The sequence below is a fragment of the Apteryx rowi genome, unplaced genomic scaffold, assembly GCF_003343035.1.
Source record: "Apteryx rowi isolate R43461 unplaced genomic scaffold, aptRow1 scaffold_577, whole genome shotgun sequence".
NCBI classification, from domain to species: Eukaryota; Metazoa; Chordata; class Aves; order Apterygiformes; family Apterygidae; genus Apteryx; species Apteryx rowi.
The window spans coordinates 536381-558027 of NW_020450846.1; the positions used below are offsets into that span (position 1 = coordinate 536381).

General features: G+C 47.8%; 2 protein-coding genes and 1 long non-coding RNA gene across 7 annotated transcripts in view; 2 read left to right on the top strand and 1 right to left on the bottom strand.

The window, feature by feature from the left end:
* Positions 1–8481, top strand: PQLC2 (PQ loop repeat containing 2). 5 transcript variants are annotated; one of them, XR_003256112.1, is made up of 9 exons: positions 1–81; positions 206–390; positions 1239–1368; positions 1710–1797; positions 3118–3272; positions 3527–3619; positions 3846–4031; positions 4236–4875; positions 7025–8481. XR_003256112.1 is itself a non-coding variant. In XM_026082417.1 (8 exons), exons 2-8 carry the CDS (start codon positions 245–247, stop codon positions 4332–4334), a joined length of 897 nt encoding a protein of 298 aa, XP_025938202.1. In that variant the 5' UTR covers positions 1–81; positions 206–244; the 3' UTR covers positions 4335–4933. The 5 variants fall into 5 exon arrangements, 2 of the variants coding, with proteins under 2 accessions (XP_025938202.1, XP_025938203.1); XR_003256111.1 differs by lacking the exon at positions 7025–8481 and adding an exon at positions 5907–7018; XR_003256113.1 differs by lacking the exon at positions 7025–8481 and adding an exon at positions 5907–7018 and having other exon boundaries at positions 4236–4839.
* Positions 7760–21647, bottom strand: part of CAPZB (capping actin protein of muscle Z-line subunit beta) — a gene marked incomplete at its 5' end in the record, with an annotated part of 27032 nt that continues 13144 nt past the window's right edge. The window contains 4 exons of the mRNA XM_026082416.1: positions 7760–8614; positions 11922–11998; positions 13228–13293; positions 21207–21323. Of these exons, the coding sequence (XP_025938201.1) occupies positions 8527–8614; positions 11922–11998; positions 13228–13293; positions 21207–21323 (348 nt within the window). The remainder of the gene's footprint in view (positions 8615–11921; positions 11999–13227; positions 13294–21206; positions 21324–21647) is intronic.
* LOC112973954 lies at positions 8623–10343 on the top strand. The gene is made up of 2 exons (XR_003256116.1): positions 8623–8688; positions 9157–10343. It is a non-coding gene; the product is annotated as an uncharacterized LOC112973954 (long non-coding RNA).

The window sequence follows — 21647 nt, forward strand, 5'->3', positions numbered from 1 at the left end:
CTCGGCGGCGGTTAAAAGCCCCAACGGCCGGTGACTAACAGCTGCGGCTGTGCTCGCTGCTGTGCGCCGGCTCTGCTGCCGGTAGGTGCCTCAGGCCTCGCGGGCCCGGTTCCCCCCCCTTCTCGGTGGGCAGAGCCGCCTGCTCAGGCCCGGGGCCGCCGGCGCGCCGCTCCCACGGGCCCGTTTTCCTCTGTTTTTCCCTCAGGTTCTGCCTGGCCGTCGAGGAGCTGCCTCCCCTCGCGCCATGGACGGCGGCGGCCTCGCCGACTGCCCCAACGGCTCGCGCTGGGTGCGCGACGTGTTCAGCGAGTGCGCCCGCGACGGCCGCGACGTGGCCAGCGTCGTGCTGGGGCTGGTGTCCATCGGCTGCTTCGCTGCTGCCTCCTTCCCGTGGGTAACGTGCCGCGGCCGGGCCTGTGCAAACCGGCTCTCGAGCACGACTTGTCTCAAATCACTGAATTTACCCTCAAAAGCGAGGCGGGCTTGGAAAAGCTGGGTTTAAAGGGGACTGAGAGGGAGGGGGAAGCAGCCAGCCCGGCCCCAAAGCTTTGCTGGCTTTTATAGCCACTATAATAACACACCTAAGCCAATTGCTGTGTCACGGTTGCAGGTTATATGTGCTGAGCAAATGTCCCCAGATACCCCGGGCTGCTCGTAGGTTGGGGACAGCTATAGCGGAGGGGTGTGTGGAGGGCTTTGCTCTGTCTTGGTTTATCTTCAGCTTATTTCATAACTGGAGAGGACTCGGTGCAACTTCTCCTTGCTGCAGAGCAGGGTTGCAAGTGCAGGGCGCCTTGGTTGCTTTCTGCGAGTGTCCTGCTGTGAGTCACCCTCAGATCACGAGGGCTTGAGCACAGCAGTTTGCTGTAAATGCTGGGCTTGTCCTTGCTTGTGGTGGGAGAAGGGAGACGGGGCCCAGCTGAGGAGTGCTGGCCTGCAGGGAGTCACTTCCCACTCTCCCAGGGTGCCGTGGAGAAACAAGCGCCCAACACAGGGCTTTGCTGGGAAACTATGGCCGGGTTATGGTGGAGCGTGTAGGTGCTGCTGTAGTTCGGTGCCTGTGCCCAAGTGCTTTAGCTCAACTAGCAGGAGATGCTTGTTAAATGAGGGAGGTGGCAACTGCAGACTGCTCTGCCCTGGGTCGGACCAAATGAAGAATCCTGGGGCGCTTCCTGGGTAGCGCTGAGCTGCTGCCTGGAGTTAAGGGTTTGTGTCTGTGCTTAAATCCCTCTCTGCAGGCAGTTTTACCAAGCCTGCAAGACTGGTATCATGGACCAGGCGCTATCCATCTACTTCCTGCTGGGATGGCTGGGCGGAGACCTCCTAAATCTCATCGGCTCCTTCCTGGCTAATCAGCTGCCCCTGCAGGTACCCACTGACTTGGCAGGGGCTGGCTCCCAAATATCCCGAGCCCCAGGAAGGAGGGAAGGGTGAGGAGAGGGCGAACGCGGCACAGCCTGCTCTGTCTGCCTGGCAGCTCCCTCTCTTTGCTTCAGCGCTGGGACCTGGCGGCCCAAGGGCTGCTCGTATCCCTTCTCCCCGGGGACACGCTGCTCAAGGCTGCTCGCCCCTCTCGGACAGGAAGTCGGAGCTGTCGCGGCAGCTAGCGGCACGCAGCGCTCGCTGGGGGTGGAGGGAAGTCCCCAGCTGGGACTGGTGTGCGGAGGGAGCCCTTCTCGTGAGAYGACCAATCTGTCCTTCTCCCGCAGGTTTACACCGCTGTTTACTACGTGCTGGCAGACCTGGTCATGCTGTCTCTGTACGGCTACTACAAAGCCAAGAACCAAAGCGGAGGATGTGAGTTATGGTTACAAGCACAGCCGGAYGGTGCTCTCCCTTTCCAACATCTTTAAAGCTTGCTTATCCTCTGCTATGGAGGCAGGAGAGCGTAGCCAAGGGGAGCAATCCCCAGGGGAGATCCGTCTGGGCAGTGCCACCTTGGAGATGCGTTAATACTGCTATTAGGTGCCTCTGCTTGCTGGCTTTTGCCCTCATCTGAGCACCTGTGAAAGCACACCATTTTAAAAACATGCTGCAGGTCCCAAATAAGAAACTGTGCACAGTGTCTGGGTTGAAACTAAACCCCTGGTGACTTGTATGAGCACAGAAGGAAAAGACTTGCCCGTGATCACGCAGCATCTCCGTGTTGGAGGTCTCTTGAATCTCAGGCCAGTACCTTAAGGGAAGGGGGAAGGTTTTGGCTGTAGCTGTGCTGTCAGTCACCCGCTGGTTCTGGGGTGGGTGGCCTTCTTGCAAGCAAGGGCAGCCTTGACACTATGGAGAGGCCTCAGGAAGCACTTCATCCCTGTTTGGATGGGGTTAAAAAAAGGGAGAAGGGGAACCTGTTTAGCTGCACTGCAGGTCTTACACAGCTGGAGAGAAAAGCTGCTTTTCAGGGTAGTGGCTTCCTGTGTGCTACAAACAGGAATCCCTCGGGACCCTGAAACTTCTTTAACTTATTAAGCTGGCTGAAACTTACTAAGCAGATTGGCAGAAAACCCACCAACTATAGTTATATCAGTGTTGGAGGACTTATTTACAGGATCTAATACAAACGGAGCCCTCCTTACTGCTCTCCCTCGTTGGGGTGGGCTGTACAGCTGAAGCCAGAATGGCCAGAACTAGTAACAGGAATGCAAGGGCCTTAAAAATCTTCGGAGCAGCCTGTAAATCCAGTTGGACAACATCTGGCTGAGATAGGAGAGCTAGAAAGGAAAAACAGTGTCAACAGGCAAGTTCAGCTGTTGAAGAGCTTGGCATGTAGGGATTTGAACTTGTACTGCTGTGACTTAAGGCAGCGAAAAGCCTCGAGATGGGCGGGATGATTTTCAAAAGAACCCTAAAACCAGAGAAACTTTACTATTCTTGGTCAGCTCAGATAGGAACAGTTTCCTCCCAGATAACTTGAGAATCGCCCTTATCGCTGTGAGATAAAAAGCCCAGGCAAGTTATTGCCCTCGTTATGTGGTACTAACTCTGCAGCCACAGACAAAGATAAGAGCTCTAACTTCTCACTCAGCAGTATTCCTCCCCGGAGGGCTGGCAGAGGGTAGAGGTGGTCACCCTCTGGGCTGACAAATGAGCCCTCCCTAATGACCTCTGCTTGTTCCTCCGCAGTCCGTGCTCCGATCAACGCAGCCTTTGTCTTCCTTTTCCTGGGAACAGTGTCAACCATGTCCTTCCTGGGCAGAGACACTGGCTTGGTGCGGGAACCAGTGACATTCAAAGGAAGGGCTCTTCTGGCCACTGGCGTGCAGGAGTCTGGGTATACGGTGAGCTGGTTCCTAAATCTGGGTAGTGAAGAGGGAAGAGAAGAGACAAACAGTTCATGGGGGTGGGAATATTAAGCAGCAGGGAATCATATCTGCTGCTTAAGATCCTTGGCAGCACCAATGTAATCCCACTTCAGGTTGGGATTAGCCAGGCAAGGTACAGTCACAATTGCTGTTGTGCGGATCAGCAGCTCCAGTAAGCGAGCATATTCCTGAAAACACACACATTGGTCATGGCCTGCCTTGCCTTGCAGCCGTTCACCAGGAATGAAATCATCGGCTTCACCATCGGCTCCATCTCCTCCGTGCTGTACCTGTGCTCCCGACTGCCCCAGATTTATACTAACGTAAGTGCTGTGCGCAGACGGGGAGGACAGCAGCCTGGTCCTGGGCTTTTTCAGCTTGAGATGACAAATTAAAGAGAGGTAGTGGGGTATTTACTTGAGATCCTGATTTTTCTCCCCTCCCTTTGAAATTAAAATATTTTGAGAGTGGGGCTTTCATTTTTTTCTTTATTTACAAGCAGAAGGGGGAGCTGAAAGGCACTTGAGTCAGTGCTTTTTTTTTCTTCAGTACAAGAGAAAATCGACTGTTGGGGTCTCCTACTCCCTCTTTGCTCTGGTGATGCTGGGGAACACACTGTACGGTGTCAGCGTGCTCCTGAAGAACCCGGAGCCGGGGCAAAGCGAAGGCGACTACATCCTACACCATCTTCCCTGGCTCATCGGCAGCCTGGGTGTCCTCTCGCTTGACGTGATCGTATCCTTCCTCCCTCACATGTTAGTGACTAATTTAGTGTTGCAACAGCTAAATGCTTCAGACGCTTATTTGCATGAGGCTGTTTGGGCTGTTTCCACATTAAAGCCTCTGACTGGTGTGAGCATCCTTTTTTGGGTGGCAAGGCCCAGCTCGTCATGTGGACTGTGATGCTTCTCCATGTGTGGAGCCTTAACCCTTCCCCAGATCTCTTTCCAGTTCCTTGCTTACCGGAGAGGAAGGCCTGGTGCTGGAGAGGAGAGAGAGGCCCTTCTTGGCGAGCAGGACGAACCCTCTGACAGCTGACCAAGGGGACTGGTCCCGGTGCGAGGACGAGAAGATGCAGGCGAGAAAGCTGACCTTCAGGCCAAGCAAACTGGGCTCTCGATCCTGTCATCTTTGGGTGGCCCTTGGGAGAGGAGGCCACAAACCAGGGAGTGATGTGTTGTGCTGCTAAGGTGTCCTGCCTGCCCAGGACTCTGCTGGGAAACCTCACACCTCGTTGATACCAATGATGCTAATGGGATAAACAGGGAAGAACTAGATACCTCAGATGGTTGCTCTTCACTGCTCTAGAGCCCCACAGCTGAACTTGGTCACTTCTGCTTTCTGTACTGTGTCTCGAAGGTGACCTCGAGCTTCCCTGTTACTGGCAAAAGTGAAAAGAGCCCAAGGAGCTGTGGGGAGGGGACAGAGCCAAGAGTGGCCCGTCACTGACAYGAGCACCACTTCCCTTCTGCCCTTCACTTGCTGCTGCACTCTTGCATCTCCACCGCTGCACTTCTGGAAGAGCCGGCAGTGAGGGGAACTGGTGAGGAGGGGGAGTAGCAAGTGTTTTAATCCACACGTATGTATTTTAATTGCCATGGCTCACAGTTCCATAAAAACAAGTCCTTGTCCCCCTGTGCCTCCATCGCTTTTGTTTTGTGGGTTTATCTGGCTGTTGCTGCCTCTTCATTAGCTTCTCATTCCCCCTTTCTCTGAAATGCATGGACTTTGATTTCGTCTTGCCTAGTCTTTGACTGGGGCTTCTTGGAGCAAGCTAGYGCCTTTCTTTTTGCTTAGCCTCTAATGCAACAAAGTAGGCAGAAGCAGAAGAGACCTATTTGTGTCCATGTCCTGCTTGGTTACTACCAGTCTTTACATGAGAGAAACAGCTCCTTGTTGATGTGCGAACTCTGTTACAGGAGTGGGAATGCGGTTTTCGGCAAGGCCACAGTCCTGGCTGCTGGCTTTCTGCTCAGGTTTGGTTTTAGTCCCATCCTCTCTCCCTGTCAAATTTATTCCTGATTCCTCTGTCCCATCTCCTCTCCTGGGGTGTTGCCCACACAAGTGCTAGGCTGCCTTGGCTGAGGGCTAGACAGGAGAAACGAGCTTCCTTTTCCTGTTACCTATGTTTGCTTTTATCAGCTCTCAGCCTTGACCCTTCCCAGCTGCTCATCCCCTGAGCACCCCTGCTTTAAGCCCTCTTGGATTTTTATCATCGCTGCTTTACTCTTCCCCAGCCTGTCCTGTGACATCTGCCCTTCCCTGGGAAGGGGAAGTCATTCTTCCCATGTCCTCACCAAGCTGCAGCTCCATTTTTACACAATGCAGCCCTGACCTATGACAAAATAGGAGTCAAACCACTAAATATGTGTCAAACTACAGCAGCAGGTTGACTAAAATAAAAATGGGGCCTCTGAATTTATCAAGCTGACCTGGGGGGGGGGGAGAATAGGACTGATTTGGCATGTGCATGTAAATGAAGAGCCTTGTCTTGGCTCTCCACCCCACTGGATAACTGGCATGTGCTGGTTAGTAGGAGCTTTTTTTTACTGCCAGCTAAACAAGCTTTAATAAAGGAGGCAAAAATATAACTTAATTCCTTCCCCCCAGGTGCAATTGAAGTGCAGACAAGGATGMTGCTGCTTTAGGGCTTCCTTAACTCAAACCCACCCAGTTTAGGTAAGATGGGAGCAAGGTGAAACAGCCACTGATGCTCTGCGGGCGGCGGAGTGAATTTACACGCTAGCAGCCATCTAGTTGATGGCGGATGGAAACGAATGTCTTGCAGCGACCCAAAGAAGCTCTCGCTGAGGTTATCGTCCCTCCGAGGCTGCCACACAGCCCTGTTCCCAAAAGAGCTTGTAACTTAGGATTTGACAAATAGGTGAGCGATACAACACACCAGGAAAGGCACAGGCATGAATGAACTTGCCCCAAAGCCGCAAAATAACTCGGGAAGTTGCAGACTTGCAGAAGCCAAGCCTGATCTGGAGGTCTGTACCTAAAACCTTTGCTTACGCTGCTTCAAGAAGGAAGAGGAATAAAGCGATGCACTAGCTGCACCTTGCTTATGGATTATACCTGCACAACCATTCTGGGAGAAGGGCATATCCTCTGCACACCCCAAGGCTATACATTAAATTCATCTGAAATTAAATGCTCTTTCATTTGGCTTGTGTGCATAGGGACAGTTTTGRGGAAGGAAGCAACCCCCCCCACACACACACTCCAGACTGTTCACACGCATTCCCGCTGCAATCGGAAACAGCGGCGAGGAACCAAGTGGCTCCCCCCTCCCTGGTTCACACGCTATTTTTCCAGCTTCGAGAGYTCGTGCAAACATATCTCCGACATCAAAGAAGGTCTTCCTGGGAGAGACCCGAGAGGCAACACCAACGAAACCCAACGCGCTCCCTTGGGGTTGCCGGCTTTGAGGCGAGCATCTGCGCGCTCCCTTCCTCCCGCCTGCATCCCGTATGAGTCACATTAGAGCCCAGAGGCCCCTGGGTAAATACTTTGGCACGGGACTGTAATCACCTGCAGATGTCTGGATGTTAAACGGGTCACGTTGGAAAAGCAAAATTAGAGTAAAATTAGAGCATGTTAATCAATATTAATGCCAACAGGCACACTTTGCTTTCACTGCGGTTCAGCCAAAGGCTAATGCCATGGGCCACGGGCCGGAAGAGCCTAACAGGTATTTGCTCTCTCTTCCTGTATTTCACCAGGATTAAGAGTTCATTAAGCGCACAGACAGGACGCGGCAGCAGACTTGAAGCTGTGCAAGGTATGTCTCCGAGCACCAGCTGCTTTAATAAGCCCTTTAGGCCATATTTTTGTTTGGGCAGAGGGAAGGTCTGGACCGGGTTCACAAATCACGCAGGGACGCCCCGAGCAGCCTTGCGCTAGCATCAGCGATCAGAACCAGCGCGCTTAAAACCGCCGTGCGCCAAAAAGCCTCTCCTCTGCCCGCAGCAGTGCTTTAACACACCGGTTTTCCCCGTTTTTTAACGCACACAATAAAGCCAGGCTTCTTCTCCTCCCGACGCATCTGTTTCACGTTTGCTGGCTGCCTGCAGCGTCGGTCCCAGCGTGCGGTGGGATGCCAACTTCCGGATGCCAACGGCTTCAAAGTCCGGCAAGCTAATGAGCAACGCGGCRGCGTGGCGCTCCGGGCGCGAAGAGCAGCGGTACGTTGAACCCGGCTTGAAACAAAGACGTCCGAGCCGATGGGGTCGCGAGAGAGAAAAAGAGCTTTGGTGCTTTCTGCGGGCATAAAATATAATGCAGAGGCAGTTTGGATTTCCGGGCTTGRTGTTCGCCTTTGCGTTCGAGCGCATCTACCTACGGACAGAGCAATTGCTTCCAGGTGCTGTGAAGGAAGGTGCTTACGGCACAAACCCCAAGTAATGCAGCCGGAAGGAAAGAAATAAGGAGGACACCAAACGCACACACTGCTCCTGGGATTTTTTTTATTTTTATTTTTTTGTTTTCGTTATTTTTCTTTTTTTTTCTTTTAGTATGGAGGCTCAAGTATCAGATGTAGATTCCATTTAAGCTTTACAAAAAAAACAAAATCGAAACAAAAAAAAAAACCCTTTTGCATTCCATAAAAATCGACAGAAAAGCGCCTTGGAACCAGGCTCGAGAAGAGCAGAACGTTCAGCAGGTCTCCTAACGGCGGTCTCCTTGCCCGTCTGGTTGAGTCAGTATAGTACAACACGGAGGAACACCCTCTCTTCCCTCCCTCCCACCAGCCGTCCCCTGTGCCCAGCCCCCAAACATACGTGGAATAGATTTTTTTTTTTTTCCAGTTCTTCCTCTTTCACACACCACAGTATTTAATAAATTTTTGTTTTACATTTTTTACACCAATGTAACAAAAAGGCAGGAGGGGTGGGGGAGGAAAAGACAAACAATGATCCGTGTTTATGCATATAAATGGGAGGAGGGTGGAAGGGGGGGGGAGAAAGAAAAAAAACAAACCATGGACTTCTACAGAAACATAGCCTAAGGTCTCGATAGTAAAATGTGGTGCAAAGTAGGCCTCAGAGACTGAAAAAGTTTGTACAGCTTTATTCATGGGGAGAAGATGGCGTTGCATGGATAGTACTGAATGCGAGTTGTGATGTGATTGATGTAACAGAAGAGGGGAGGGGGGGGGGAAATGAGTTTTCTAAGAAAGGAATCTAATGAGTGCATGGCATGTCTCGTTAGCATGAAGAGTATTTTAACTTTGCTGCTTTCTCTTCAAAGCCTCCACCAGGTCATTTTTGAGAGCTTCTTGTTTTGATTTGTCTGCAAAAGTCTGCACAGACCTGTTGGGAAAGAGGAAGCACAAATCAGAAGCGATGCAGCTGAAAGCAGGCCCTCGGACCAGGTCTTCTGGCACGTGAGTCAATAGCAGAAGCACCTCAACYCAGGCTTAGAGGAAACAAACTCAGCTCGCCTGTTTTAAGTAGGGAAGACAGAAAGCAAAGTGAACACTTTAGTGAGTAAATCAAAGCAAAATCCACTCTAGCAAGGATGGCACCAAAAGACACGCTTCCCATGAAGCTGCACTCAGCCTCCCGGTGCTGGAAGGAGATTCCCAATTTTCACGTTACAACTGGAAAAAATCCAGATGTGCTACCAGCAAAGGGTGTTAGCGCTCTCCGGCTCAAAAGGGTCGTGATGTGAAGGTGGAGCAATCCAGCCTCTCCCCGGGAACGCGGAAGGGGCCGGGCTGCGGGAGCTCCTGAATGTTCTCGCAGAGGGTTTTCCTGGGCTAGGGCAGCACGTCAAAACCTCCCGCCAGCACGTTCACCGGGGGGGGGGGGAAAAGCTGCCAGAGTTTCTGATCTGCAATTTGCTTTTCCAGCTTATACTTCACCTACGGTGCCTGGCAAACCAAAGCAGCCRAAGAAGAACAGAGATGCTGTAGGCAAGATTAGTGCAGGGGTTCCCTTTTACTAAAAGTTTGGTCACGGGAAAAAAAATTACATCTTTAAGGATTCGTCGTGGCTCCCTGCTCTGTAAGATGGCTGTGGAGGAACTTCCAGCAGTGCAATAAGAGACTCCCTATTTAAAAAAAAACCCAAACTCATAAATATGATCATCAGTAGAATAATGACACTAGACTTTCCAGGAGATGCTAACACAACGGAGAAGGGATTAGCATCCACTTTGGTAGGATCTCTTCCCACACAAACTATAGTTCGCACTGTCTTCCGTAGTCAAAGCTACCTTATTTTGCCTGGACGCCGTCTGCTGTAAACAAGGCCGTTCTTTGTGTCTGTTATTTTCCTAACATTTTTATAACAGTATTTCCATTCTCTTGTCTCCGGAGAGTTCCACTGCTTTAATAAAAATATATACGTTTTATATTTGCRTTTGTCATAGGCTAAAGAAGTGGTTCTCGGCCACTATCAACAAACAGCGCGTTTTCCCCTTCGTCAGCTTAACGCGTTTAAGACAACATCTGTAACTCATTAGGAGTTGGAGGGGAAGGTTAAGCTGGCTCAGGGTTAGTCACTGCCGCGCGTCCCAGGCATCCAGAGCGAACGAGAGCACAGGAACGAATCCCTTTACGGGCTGTGCCGAGCACAAGCAAGTGGAGGCTAGGAACGTTTCAGCAGGGCTCGAGCAGGACTGAAGTTTCAGGCTCCAAGGCAATTCAAGATACACAAGGCAAACAGGGGATACGCGTGTGCGGGAAGCTCCTGTTTACTCAGAAGTCTCGGGAAGTGCCACAGCCATGTTTTTTCATAACTGCAAGGACAGGCATTTATTTCCAAGATTTCTCGTCTTTCTGCAAGGAAGACTAAGATTACAGGGAATTTGTTCATTAAAGTGCTGTACCACAGCTGTAAAAACTGACAGCGCGCAAGGGACAGAGTCCAAGGGGTTTTGGATAGAGTAAGTCCAAGCTAACACCGCTTTGGGTACACGACCACGTGCTGTTTTCTTGCTCCCGAGCTAGAGTGCAAAGTGGTTAAGTCCTGCCACATCTCAGAGCGTGATATTTCAAATGGAGTAAGGGGGAAGAGCAACACTTAAAAATGAAATCACAACATTTAGTCGGCCAGATGAAGAATTAACCCTCGGGTGAGACATGGATCAAATGTTGTTTTTCAGTCCGCAGGAGTTAGGGGTTAGTTCTGGTCTCGGTTATCATGCAGAGGTCTCGGCTGGGTGAGTCCTGGTTTAGTGCCGGTTGTCACACCTCACAGGCAGGGGTACCTGGATTGGTTTAGTTATCAGGCTGGATGTAGATCTGGCGCTGGGTCAACACTTGAGAAAGCTCCCTCTGCAACTGCTTATACTTTTGGTTGTCGGGGATAGCATCAATAGATCTACAGAGAGCAGTTTAGAAAGGAGGGAGGTAAACAGGGAAAAGAACAGTCAGAAGAACTCAGTAACACAGAGTTGGGATGCTGGAAACCACACTCAGGAAGGATAAGTGTAAAAACATAGGTTAGAAGAAACAGGGAAAAGGCTGGAGGGAAAGGCAAAGCCAGCTGCTCCGCGTCTCACAAGTTCTCAACAGACCAGCTCACCACCGCAGAGAATAACACGGCTCAAACGGAGCAACGGRGGGACGTAGGAAATAGATTCAATTACAAAAGCTTAAGGCAATGTTCACAAGGAAAAAGGCTGCATTACATATTTTCCTTTCATGTTAATAAATGCTTCCTGGCTAAACCCCTGCACACCACAAATGAAAATAGAGGCCTGTTATGAAAGCAGGGGTTTCGGAAAAAAAAAAAAAAAAGAGAGCAGCTGCTTTCGCAGATACTGTCGRCTGCTTCTGCCCATGCTGTTAAGAAGGCAGCGCAAATATTTAATTAGCACCATTATTCTATCATCTGAAGGAGAGGTTACGGCTTTTTTTTCCCCTCATATTCCAGTACAAAGAGCATACGTACTTGCGCCGTTYGTCTATTCTGCATTATCACACTGCGCAGGAGAGGTCTATTTGCAACGTTTAAAATGAGGTGATTTGGCCTCACACTTCTGCACTTTCCTCTAGGAGTCTGAGAACAACCAGCTTGGGATTTCTACGCACAATTCCTGACCAGGCGAGAGCAGGGGTTGCAAAGCCCAGTGAGGTTTCCCTCAAAAAGGCACAGAGGGCTTATTCGCTTATCTTTCTAGTACACCGTATTTTGGCCAGAGGTGTTGAGACAAAGAGAGAATTTAAAACAAAGCCTAAATATTGCAAGTCATTAATGTCATGTCTTAACTCTGGGACCAGCTGGCTTTTTTTAAGGATACTAGGAAGAAGATTCAGAATTTAAGTACCACTTYTAGGAATGTGGAAAAGTAAAACGCCCAATTAAAAATAATCCTGAAGAACAAGCGTTGCTAAGTGCTATTTTCTTCCTGTTGAGGGAACAAGGGATTAAAACATTGCTTCAAATTCCTGCAGTTAAAAGGCAGAAGAGCAATGTTCCCCAAACACCACACCACAAACAGTGTTTCCAAACCGTRGTGACTAATTAGAGACGTGAAAAGACTTTGTGTAGGACAGGGGAGTTCCAGCAGAAGRMGGCTGACCCGGGCCARGCTGGGGACAGCACCAYGGGCACTACGGGGACTGCAGGCAGCAAAGCGGATGCAGCAGCCAGCCGGAAAGCCCCTTACCTCAGCCCATTGACGATGTCCTTTGTTTTTCCAAAATAAATCTCGTTCAGTGTACTTCTGATTTTGTTTTCCATATCCTRTGAGAAAGCGAGAAACCAGATTCTTAGTCATTCCACTCGTTTTTAGCGCCGATGCAGTTACACTCTGCTGCGTGTCTTACACGTTCATCTTGACGCACAAAATTCGCCACAGCATGGTGCAACCCAGATGACCGCATCTGCGTGGTTTTATCTAAGAGAGAGGTTTAGCTCCATTGCTGTCTGAGCAATTTCTCCTCCTCATTATCGCTCTAGGCTGTGCACACCAGATCCCTGTTCAGGACCACAAGAGGGCAGTTTCTGCCCAGCTATCCAATTTTTCTGCATCCAACTGCAAAAAGGAAATTGCATCTCACCTCGCCCTTACCTGACAATTTGCTGGCCCTGAACAGAGGCCAAGTTGCAAGTCAGTCACTCAGCATGACCAACGGGTCAAGAGTTTTGCGCTTGCGGGTTTCTTTGAATGTTTGAGCTATTGACTAATTCATTAAACCTGTGCARCAAACGGTTTTGAGAAATATCTTGCAAATAAGCAGTATCATCTTCTTTCCTTAGGTCACTTTCACTCAAGCCAAACACTCAGAAAAGGGACCAAAAGAGAAATACCTGCCTGCTTTCGAGTCCCCAGTTTCTTTAACATATGCATTATAATCTATTTTATTTAAGAATTTCCTCCTCTTTTCCCAAAGCGGCTATGAAGGTCAAGGAAATCTAAAACATCTTTATACAGGACAGCGTTGCACCAAAGCCCTTCTGAGCGGCTAATACAATCACACGCRTCATACGCTGAGCAAACAAGACGGACAACCGCAATAAAACAACGTTCCGACAAAAACAATTCCAGTGGATTTAATAAGTGCTTACTAGGCACCGAAATTTCAGTCTAAAGGATAGTTCCGTATATTACAGCCTGCCTTTAAATAATTCTGTCCAAAAGTGACTGTACAAATGAGCACGACGGTAGGAAATTGTTAACTAGTGCTGAATTAACTAGCGATCAATTATTTTACAGGAAGGTCACTACTGTATTGAGTAGGAGAGAGCGAAGCAGTGCACAGAAGGGACTTTTTGTGTCTACAACCTGTCGCAAGGCACTCTAGGAGGAGCGCTAAGCCATCAAACACAACATTAGAAGACCAGACTCGGTACAAAAGGAGTAAATAACTTTGTAAAGACAAAAGCACACAACAAAATTCTTAGGCATGGGACCGAACGCGGGCAAGAGAGCCTGCAGCAGGCTCAAGCCGTGATGGCTTGACTATACTTACCTCTACCAAGCGTCCGATATTGGCTATGTGTGGAGAGGAGTCGCTCACAGTCTCATCTTTCTCCATCTAGAACAAAAAAGACACGGAGCCATTGGTAAAGTGAAAATCAGATGGTAGATAGGTAAAAACTTTACATATCAAGAGAGGGGATGGAAGAACGTGGATGTCAGCATCCTCGAGTAACTATTCTTTCTATGTGCATACGGACTAAAACCATAACGAGAAATTCCCAGAACTAGACAAGTGACTCACATCTTCGTAACGGGAGTATAATGTAATGAAAACCATGAATCACAATAAAACCCCGTTGGCACCAGCGAGCTCCTTCGCTTCTACGTAACCCAAAGGCGTAGCCAGGCACTACAGAACGGTCCTTCCCCACCCGCTAAGGGGCTGCAGGAGATCTACGGTAGTGCACGCGCCGCAGGACGAGCAGCACAGTAGCACAGCCTGGGGATGTGAAAACAATGTTGTTGTTGATGAGATTCACACAAGTTCGGTGCTGTCAGTTTAGCAGCTGTAAACTATCCCTGCAAAACCAGCTGCTTCTTTTCATCTTCATCTCAATGCTATTTCCAGCACATGTGGAGCATCGTCTCCATTTTCAGGCTCTCCTAGGGAACCGCACCTCAGACGTGATTTATCTCCCAGTACAAAGGGAAGGAAGAGAGAACGCAAAAGTCACAGCTACCTACAAGACTGGTGATGATTTAAACTACCGCCGACTTTAAGATGACATCCGTATGCAATTATAAAGGAAGAGAAATATCACAGAATTTGTCTTTTGGTGTTTTCTTTTAGATCCACAAGCTGAACCAACTCATCGTACATCTGCCCAGCTGTTTGGGGAAAGGAAGTATTGGGGGGAAGCATGGAGGGAAGAAGCAGACCACAGTTTGTAGGAGCAGCTCAGAGTTGGATCACACTAAGTGCGTAACGATACCATACTCCTAGTACTGCCGGAACAGGAGACAGGTACCAAACCAGCCRAGATTCAGAAACCCTCTCCTGACCGAGATCAAAACTGGGAGCTGGCACAGTAAAATGCCACGTGCTCTTTATTTGATCCGCCTTTGCCTAATGTGATGTTCATCCAGAGGCCATGGCTGGTCATGCATGATCTGTAAGCTTCCGGTGCTAGAAAAAAGACCATCTCCCCCAGTTCTTGAGATGAAAATTCTTCTGACTAAATGCAGACAAGCTGCTGAACAATGAGTATCGGTCCCAGGAAACTCAACTGATACAAGATGTGCTGAGATGGCATGAAAACAAAACTGGGAGAAAAATGTAGTGGGAAGAACAGTCTTCAAAGGGTTTTACTAATCCCACTGAATTCTCTTATCCATCTGTTCATATCCCTCCCTCAGGGTAGACTTTAAAAATCTGGGCCAGCTACAGGTTTCTTCTAATAAGCCAAGTATCTAACAGGCTTGGGGAAGCATGTAATTTGGTTGGAAGCCTGAAGGCAAAAGATAACCTCGAAGTGGGGGAGAAAAAGAACAAGAACGTTTAAGTTTTCCTTTAGATTACAGTCAGATTGTTTACATATAGTGGAGACATGCCGCCTGGAGAATGGATCCAATCACAGCAGAGGGAGAATATAAATCCAAACTATGCAAACGCACATATACATGTTACAGTGAGTTTGGGAACTATCAGCAAATTGACCAAATCTGGGGCAGCGGGGGAGTTGGCAGCGGGTAATTTACTTCCACGGGTTCCCCACGGCGTCTACTCCACACCTGGACACGCCAAGCACGTTGGTAAGAAACAGAATCTGAAAATAGAATTATTTTTGCAAAATGTATGTTATTACATCTCCATAAAACCTGCTGCCAGAAGGAAAACATTTTGTATATGCTGTAGAGAAGGCCAGATGTTACGAGAGGTCGTTTTAATGGAGTTCAGAGTCAGTGAGCAGCCATGTTATACAAACAGCAGGGTTGGTGGGATTTTTAAAGGTTCCTTCCACAGGCTGTTACTGCCCAGGTCTAAGCAGAAAGCTTATAGCTGCTTAAAGAAAGGGGTTAATTTGCTTTGAGGGGAAATTCCATTCTGCAAGTTGCCGTTAACAAGCAGCTCATCTTCCCACTGTCACTCCCCATCTGCCGTCGAGCTCGGCCAAAAAACCTAACGCTCCACAACGAGCCAAGTCCAATGTACACGGCTCAGTCGCTCTTCTCCCGTCCGAGAGATACGCCGCTTGGCTTCCTTGCCTCATTTCCCCAGCCATCTGCTGCAAGTCTGACTCAGAGGGAAATTCACTCTTCTGGGTATATTAAGCTCTCGATGGCTGGCTGGTCACTTTGGATGTTTCCTGCATGGAACACAGCAGCTGTTTGGGCTTTCTGTAAACGTTTTTTGGAGGAAGAGTTAATACGAAAAGAGAAATGCAAGTTGGATAAACGCTTCGGTTCATCACGAAAGTGTCAAAAAATACTAGAAAGATAAGGAGGAAACTCATCCGCCATGTCACTCCGAAGAACTGACAACAACATCCACAGCTGCTCTGGACACGGAGCAATGTGCAAATCTTTTTAATGAAACACAAACAGACCAGGCGAGCCAAAGGCTCCCAAAGCCACAGCCAGTGGGCAGACTGAAGTCTCCAGGTGGAAAATATGTGGAACTATTTGGATATCAATGAGGCCAAATTTGGCCTTTTTCTCCAACCCTCGTTTCAAACTCGAACCATATAAATGAAGGCTGTGAGCTCTATATAACTCGCAGCTTTGCACAAATCCACTGAGAACTTACCTCATCCTTCCACGGCCTTCAAGCATATTTATTTCTATCAGCGTAACCAAGGTACCCCTCATCCTTTACCAAACTGTAAATTCAAAACCCTGAGTATATCTGGAGGCTGTATATTATTTCTCTATGCTACTAGTCCATATTTGCTCATCTCTTCTACCTCTTTTATTCCAAACCAACTACTATATAACTGAACCACTGTAAAAATCCATGAGTTCATGTAAAGCAGAAATAATTTCCTGGACAGTTAGTGTTCAGTACATCTCTGCTACCCTCTGCACCCCAAAATACTACTCATTTAGTAACCGCTTGCTGAGGGGGAGCTTAAGGACTGTGACCGCTACAACTTGAAAATCTCTCTGGTGGAAATACACTCCCCATCTCCTCACTTAGCGCTACAACATCTGGAAGTTGGTGGCATAGGCCTTTACACGAAAGCTCAACTTGATGAAAATATATGACTTGTCTAATTGCAGAGCACAAGCCTCGGAGGATTTACCTGTTAGGATAAATGGCAGAATGTCTCTGCTGGTGTTTCACTGAGCTACAATATATCACAGCGCACATCTTCCTGAATGCAGGAAAAGCTCAGTTTGTAACAGATCAGACTTCATCCAGCCCTGCAAAATGTTCCACCTTCGTATTTCAAATACGAAAAACCAACCTACATCTGTAGCGCTTTAATCTCGAATCCCAGGCTACGCTTCCCCTGCGAATTCATACCCTCCCCTTCCCATACTGACAGATGTAAATAAACTCCAGCTTTTGAGCCAACTTCTTTCTCAGCAAACCGGCACTTCCTCGCAGCATTTGTCCTGGCTTCGGAAAAACACACAGGTTTTTTTGTGCGCAGGATCTCCGAAAGGCACCTGTTAGTCTTGCCTCTAAGAAGGGAGCTCCAGAATTCTGTCCAAAGTGCTGTTTTGACTATTTGCCAGAACCTGGAAGGCTACCTCCGCTTTGCATAAAATGAAACAGGACCGTACAGCTGCTCTTATCTCAAATAAAAGCGCAGCCTAATGAAACCACAAAATTCAGCCAAAGCACTGCAGTGCCACGGCWAGCAACACAAGCGATTCCAACGTACACACAAAGAGGACAGGACCCTGACGTCYGTCGGGGAGAGACAACCATCTGCCAAGCATCTGGCTTGAATCAGGAAGGGGGAGGGAGTTACCTGCAGTCACTGGAGAATGTGCAAGGTAATGGAAAAGCTGCTGGTATTTTCCATTTCCCTCTAAGTGTCGCTCCCGTTGTCGTTAACTGAAGGTAGCACGTCCTGTCCTTTCCTCTCGGACGTACACCACTTCAATCCGCTGTCCCTCATCAAGGCAGACAGCGTCTAACACACGGATCACTCTTTCCCTCTCCAAATTCCAGCCTCATTCCTCGTATTTACTGAAGCCTGCCAGTGTCGGATGTGAGCTGGGAGTTACTTCCTCCATCCTGGCCTGTGGTGCTTCAACTCTGAGCTCTCTTGAACCGCGTCCAGCCTTGTCTCCAGAACACAAAGTGCCTGGGAGAGCACCCTTGTTTAGGCAACTGTAAAAATAAAGCTCCCTATCTGACATTTTGTGCCTTTGGGGGGAAGGAAATGAAACAAAATCACTTTTCTCCTTCCAGTCCAACCCAAATGTTCTCCTGTCATGTCATTTATACTCAAAACCAAGATGACTACATTCACTGTGTCAGTATTTATTCCTAAAAACAACATATACTGCTAAGGATTAGAACAAAATGTTCACTAGGCAAGTAGAAAATGATTCTCTCACACATATGACTGTTTCAACAAGTATCTAATGAGGAGTCCAATGTGAAGATGTCACTTCAGCTTCAATTCTATCCAAGCTGTCAAACTAAAGTTATGATCAATGGATGCTACGTGCATGGATGCATCTCACTAAGAATTTATCTCACTAGATGGAGAGATGTGTGTTTGTGTGCGAATGCATATGTGCATGTACAAATTTATACATAGGCGCACACACAACCACATATAAGTTATGTATCTAAACATATAACATCGGATATTTTTTGTGCCTGTATACACACACACACTTCTATACTGAATCAGGAAAGAATTTGAACTCCTACATTTTAAACAAAGCCAAAATTCACAGCTCAGTGGAGAACAGATCACATGACATAGTATTTCAATTAGTTAAAACTCCAACTCTTAAAAAAAAAAATGTGCACGATTGAATTTTTAAAGCAAAAGCCTGAAGCAGTTCTTCTGAAAATCACCAGGCCAAGTAACTTGAAGCTAACCAAAGGAGATTTCCAGGTTCCCAAAACAGGTGAAGCCCTTACTCCCTCACATCGCTCCCTCTCTTGCCTTATTCTGCCCACTTACAAGCAGTAAATGCTCCTACAGTTACTTCCCAGTTCTAAACAAAGACAAAAGAAACAACTATTTACAACTATTTACGTATTTACAAATGCCAGCTCCTACTGTAGCACACCACAAACTGCACTGGGAAAGCCAAGGAGAAGGAGCAGTTTAGCGGAGAGGAGGAGACGCATCAGTTCTCACTGTATGACATTCGAGTAGACACAGCGTGGGGAAACGCCTTCCGAGGAACATCACATCTCCGTGGCCCCCAGCCAGCCCTAAGAACACTCAAATACACAGTGTCTTGGGAAGAGAAAGAGAAAAACAAATTCTTCTGAGAAATTCAGTGCGACATTTCAGAACAGCCTCACCGGGAGCCTTCTAACAAAGAGCAGTCTGGGTGCATACGAGGTTAATTTTTTTCCCAAATCGTCTTGACAAAGGCAACGCCACCAACAAAAAAGCATGTTTGCGTCCGATGCAGGGCAACAACATTTCACCAACAGGCAATGACAGCAGAGAACAGCTGTTTCTAGGCTCTTGCTTCTCCATCCACATTCAGCTGTACCACGCTGTCCAGGCACAAAAAGAAGGAAGAGCACTGCTCGATGAGTTGCACCAAGTGTCATCTCTGCAGCCATTAGGAGGAAGTGCTTCCATACAAAGCTGCAAACGCTCCCCATAGCACAGCACCACGACATTTCAATGCGAGACATGCCTGGCTCTTCATAGCTGCCAGCGGTGGTCAATTAGGAGGCATTACATTAGCTGTTCCTCTACGCCTGCTTCTGGCCACCAAGTTAATCATTCCAGTCATCACTCAAAAAATACCCGATTTGCAGCTAGGAGGCGAAACTGGTTGCAAAGTAATGGCTCTCAACAGACTTCCCTTTCAAAGCATCGAAAGCTTCTCTCTGCCATCAGTTTGTAAGCCAGGATATTATAAAGCTTGCAAACGCTTCAGAAGCTTCCACTGAAACACGAGGCCATCTGCTAGTCACATTTTAGGATCAAAGGTGCTCGGTCAGTAGCTTAAATGGGGAGTTGACCAGAACCATGTAGAATTCACCACAGACAAAGTTATTTCAAAATCAGCGCGCAGCCCCAGGTGATGCGGCACACCGAATTCGCAGCACGAGAAGCCCTGGAGTTCAGTCCAGCTACGGCTAAATAAAAGGCTGTGCACGAACAGCTCCTCCTCGCGCCGCATACCTCAAGGCAGTAGGAAGATTTTGCTCTTCTCGCAGCAGATTCTGTCCCATGGCTGAGCCTCCTGCGGCATCTGCAAAGCCGAAAATCTCAGGCCCAAAGCGCAATTCCAAAACTCAAGTTTCCATTGTTTGTGCAGCAGCAGCGCATCATTACCCCAGTGGCTTTTTTATAGTTACTTACATTGGAAGCAGGCCCCTGCTCTAATGCATCACATATGAATTAAATGATCTGCTGTTCAAATGATGACAGAAGCATGAATCTCCCCAGTGAAGCTCAGAGAGTGAAAGTCAAACTAAACAAGGCCTAGCAGTTCAGGCCAAGGTGTACTGAGGACACCCATTCTCAGCAGACTATTGTTTTCCTTGGCAGAGCTGCCACACGCCATAAGGCCATGGCCAGAGTCAAGCCCTTGGCCTCCACTTCACAGCTACGATTTAAAGTATTAGGAAGGCCTATGATTAAATATTTGTCCGGGTCACCATAACTCGGGTGTAATCACTGTAAACATTTTAAAAGAGTACGCAATGCTCAAAACTGTCTCCAAAGGCTCTTTTTTTTCCCCCCCTCCCCCATCAGCTTCTTCTGCAAGTCAACAACGTGGAAAGAAAAATCCTCTAGGTCCAGGGCAAGCTTCTGAGACTGCAACGCTAACACACAACTTCAACTCAGATCCTTCTTTCGTTTGCCTGGCTCAACGCTGTACAAAAACACGAGCCGTTTAACAGAGTCGGCATTGTCCTTTGTATGGAAAGCACCAGTCTGCCCCGGGAAGTCTCATAAAGGAGTTTTAGCTCCTGCCAATCTCTCCAGTCACTCATGCCCATAACAATATGCCTGCTGTCCCCCCGAGTTTATTAGGCTGTTCAAGTCACTGATTTCCAAAGTCCAGATCTTAGGCAAATCCCAATTCATCAGCAGCTTGAGATATGGAGGAAGCAACCTTCGGCAGGTGGCTGGGGCAGAAGCACCTTCAACCAGTCTGCTACAACCTGCTTGTGGGAGACTGAAACAGCAGCATGGCCTGATCAGTCCTAAGTCTGGCAACTTACTTGCGAAAAATGGCTGTAGTAAGAGGAAATCAAAGCAATTAGCCCTGGCCCAAAAAKTCAAGGTGTTTAGAAGAGGTTTAACTTTTACTGGTGTCCCAGTACGGCAGCAGCAAAATGCTTAGAGGGATATTAAGAGATACTYAAAGGTTTTAAGAATAAAAGAATCTTACAGTCAATACAAAATACAGGTTCAATCATGGTAGTCTAGCTGGCTTAAAAAAACAAAAAAGTAAGAAGAGAGATTGTCTTATATTTTTATAATCCGATGAGAATCTTCTGGTAAGGAGGTGGACAAATCTGATGGATAAAACTATCTGTCTGGACTACACCTAAGGAAGTATAAAAATTTAGGAATATCAAATGCAAAACTAACACTTAACAGAAAGACTAAGCTCCTACTGAAAGTTTTATATTTTTAATAGAAAGCCATCAAGCGAAGTTCAAGGGGCGTCTTGGTAACCACACATTTACGCATTGACTTTTGCACTGKATGGCAAATGCAGCAGGAGAAGAGATGTTTATACAACGCCTCACAAAAACTTTTTGGTCCTGATTGAGGCTACTAGGTACATAAATAAGGAAAGACATGCCCTGGGTCCGTAGCATAAACTAGMGCTAATATACAGACATACCTGTCTRGTAAGGCTGCCTCCAAGGTTCATGGTACCAGACCCAGTTTTATTAGTCTGCAGCCACAGCATCACCGTGGAGGTCAGCTTGTAATGAGCAGTACGGCCATTGGATTTCTCCTGAAGGTGGAGAGGTAAGAAAAAGCAGAGAGACAAAAGATTAGACTCCCTCCAAAACCTAAAGGGTCTCTTGCCCCACAATCGGCAAGACAGATAGGTGTAGCTCCACTCACATAGCACAGCCTGTTTTTTTWAAAAATAACTGTATGCGTGCACATTCCCCCAAATTTCCAAAAGCAAATTTAGTTACAGCAATTAAACCTCCCATTACCTTGTTTTYATTACCTAATTAGTGATATTCATCTGTAGACCTTTATGTTAAAAAAAAAAAAACTATCTCATGATCGCATGCACAGAAAGTAGCATACTTTCAATTCTTCTGGG

What these genes read in the sequence shown, in the direction of transcription:
- PQLC2 (XM_026082417.1), top strand. Translation starts at nt 245, where the DNA reads ATGGACGGCGGCGGCCTCGCCGACTGCCCCAACGGCTCGCGCTGGGTG. An exon ending in CTAATCAGCTGCCCCTGCAG is followed by an intron (nt 1,369 to 1,709) that starts GTACCCACTGAC and finishes CTTCTCCCGCAG; the next exon opens with GTTTACACCGCTGTTTACTA. An exon ending in TGCCCCAGATTTATACTAAC is followed by an intron (nt 3,620 to 3,845) that starts GTAAGTGCTGTG and finishes TTTTTTCTTCAG; the next exon opens with TACAAGAGAAAATCGACTGT.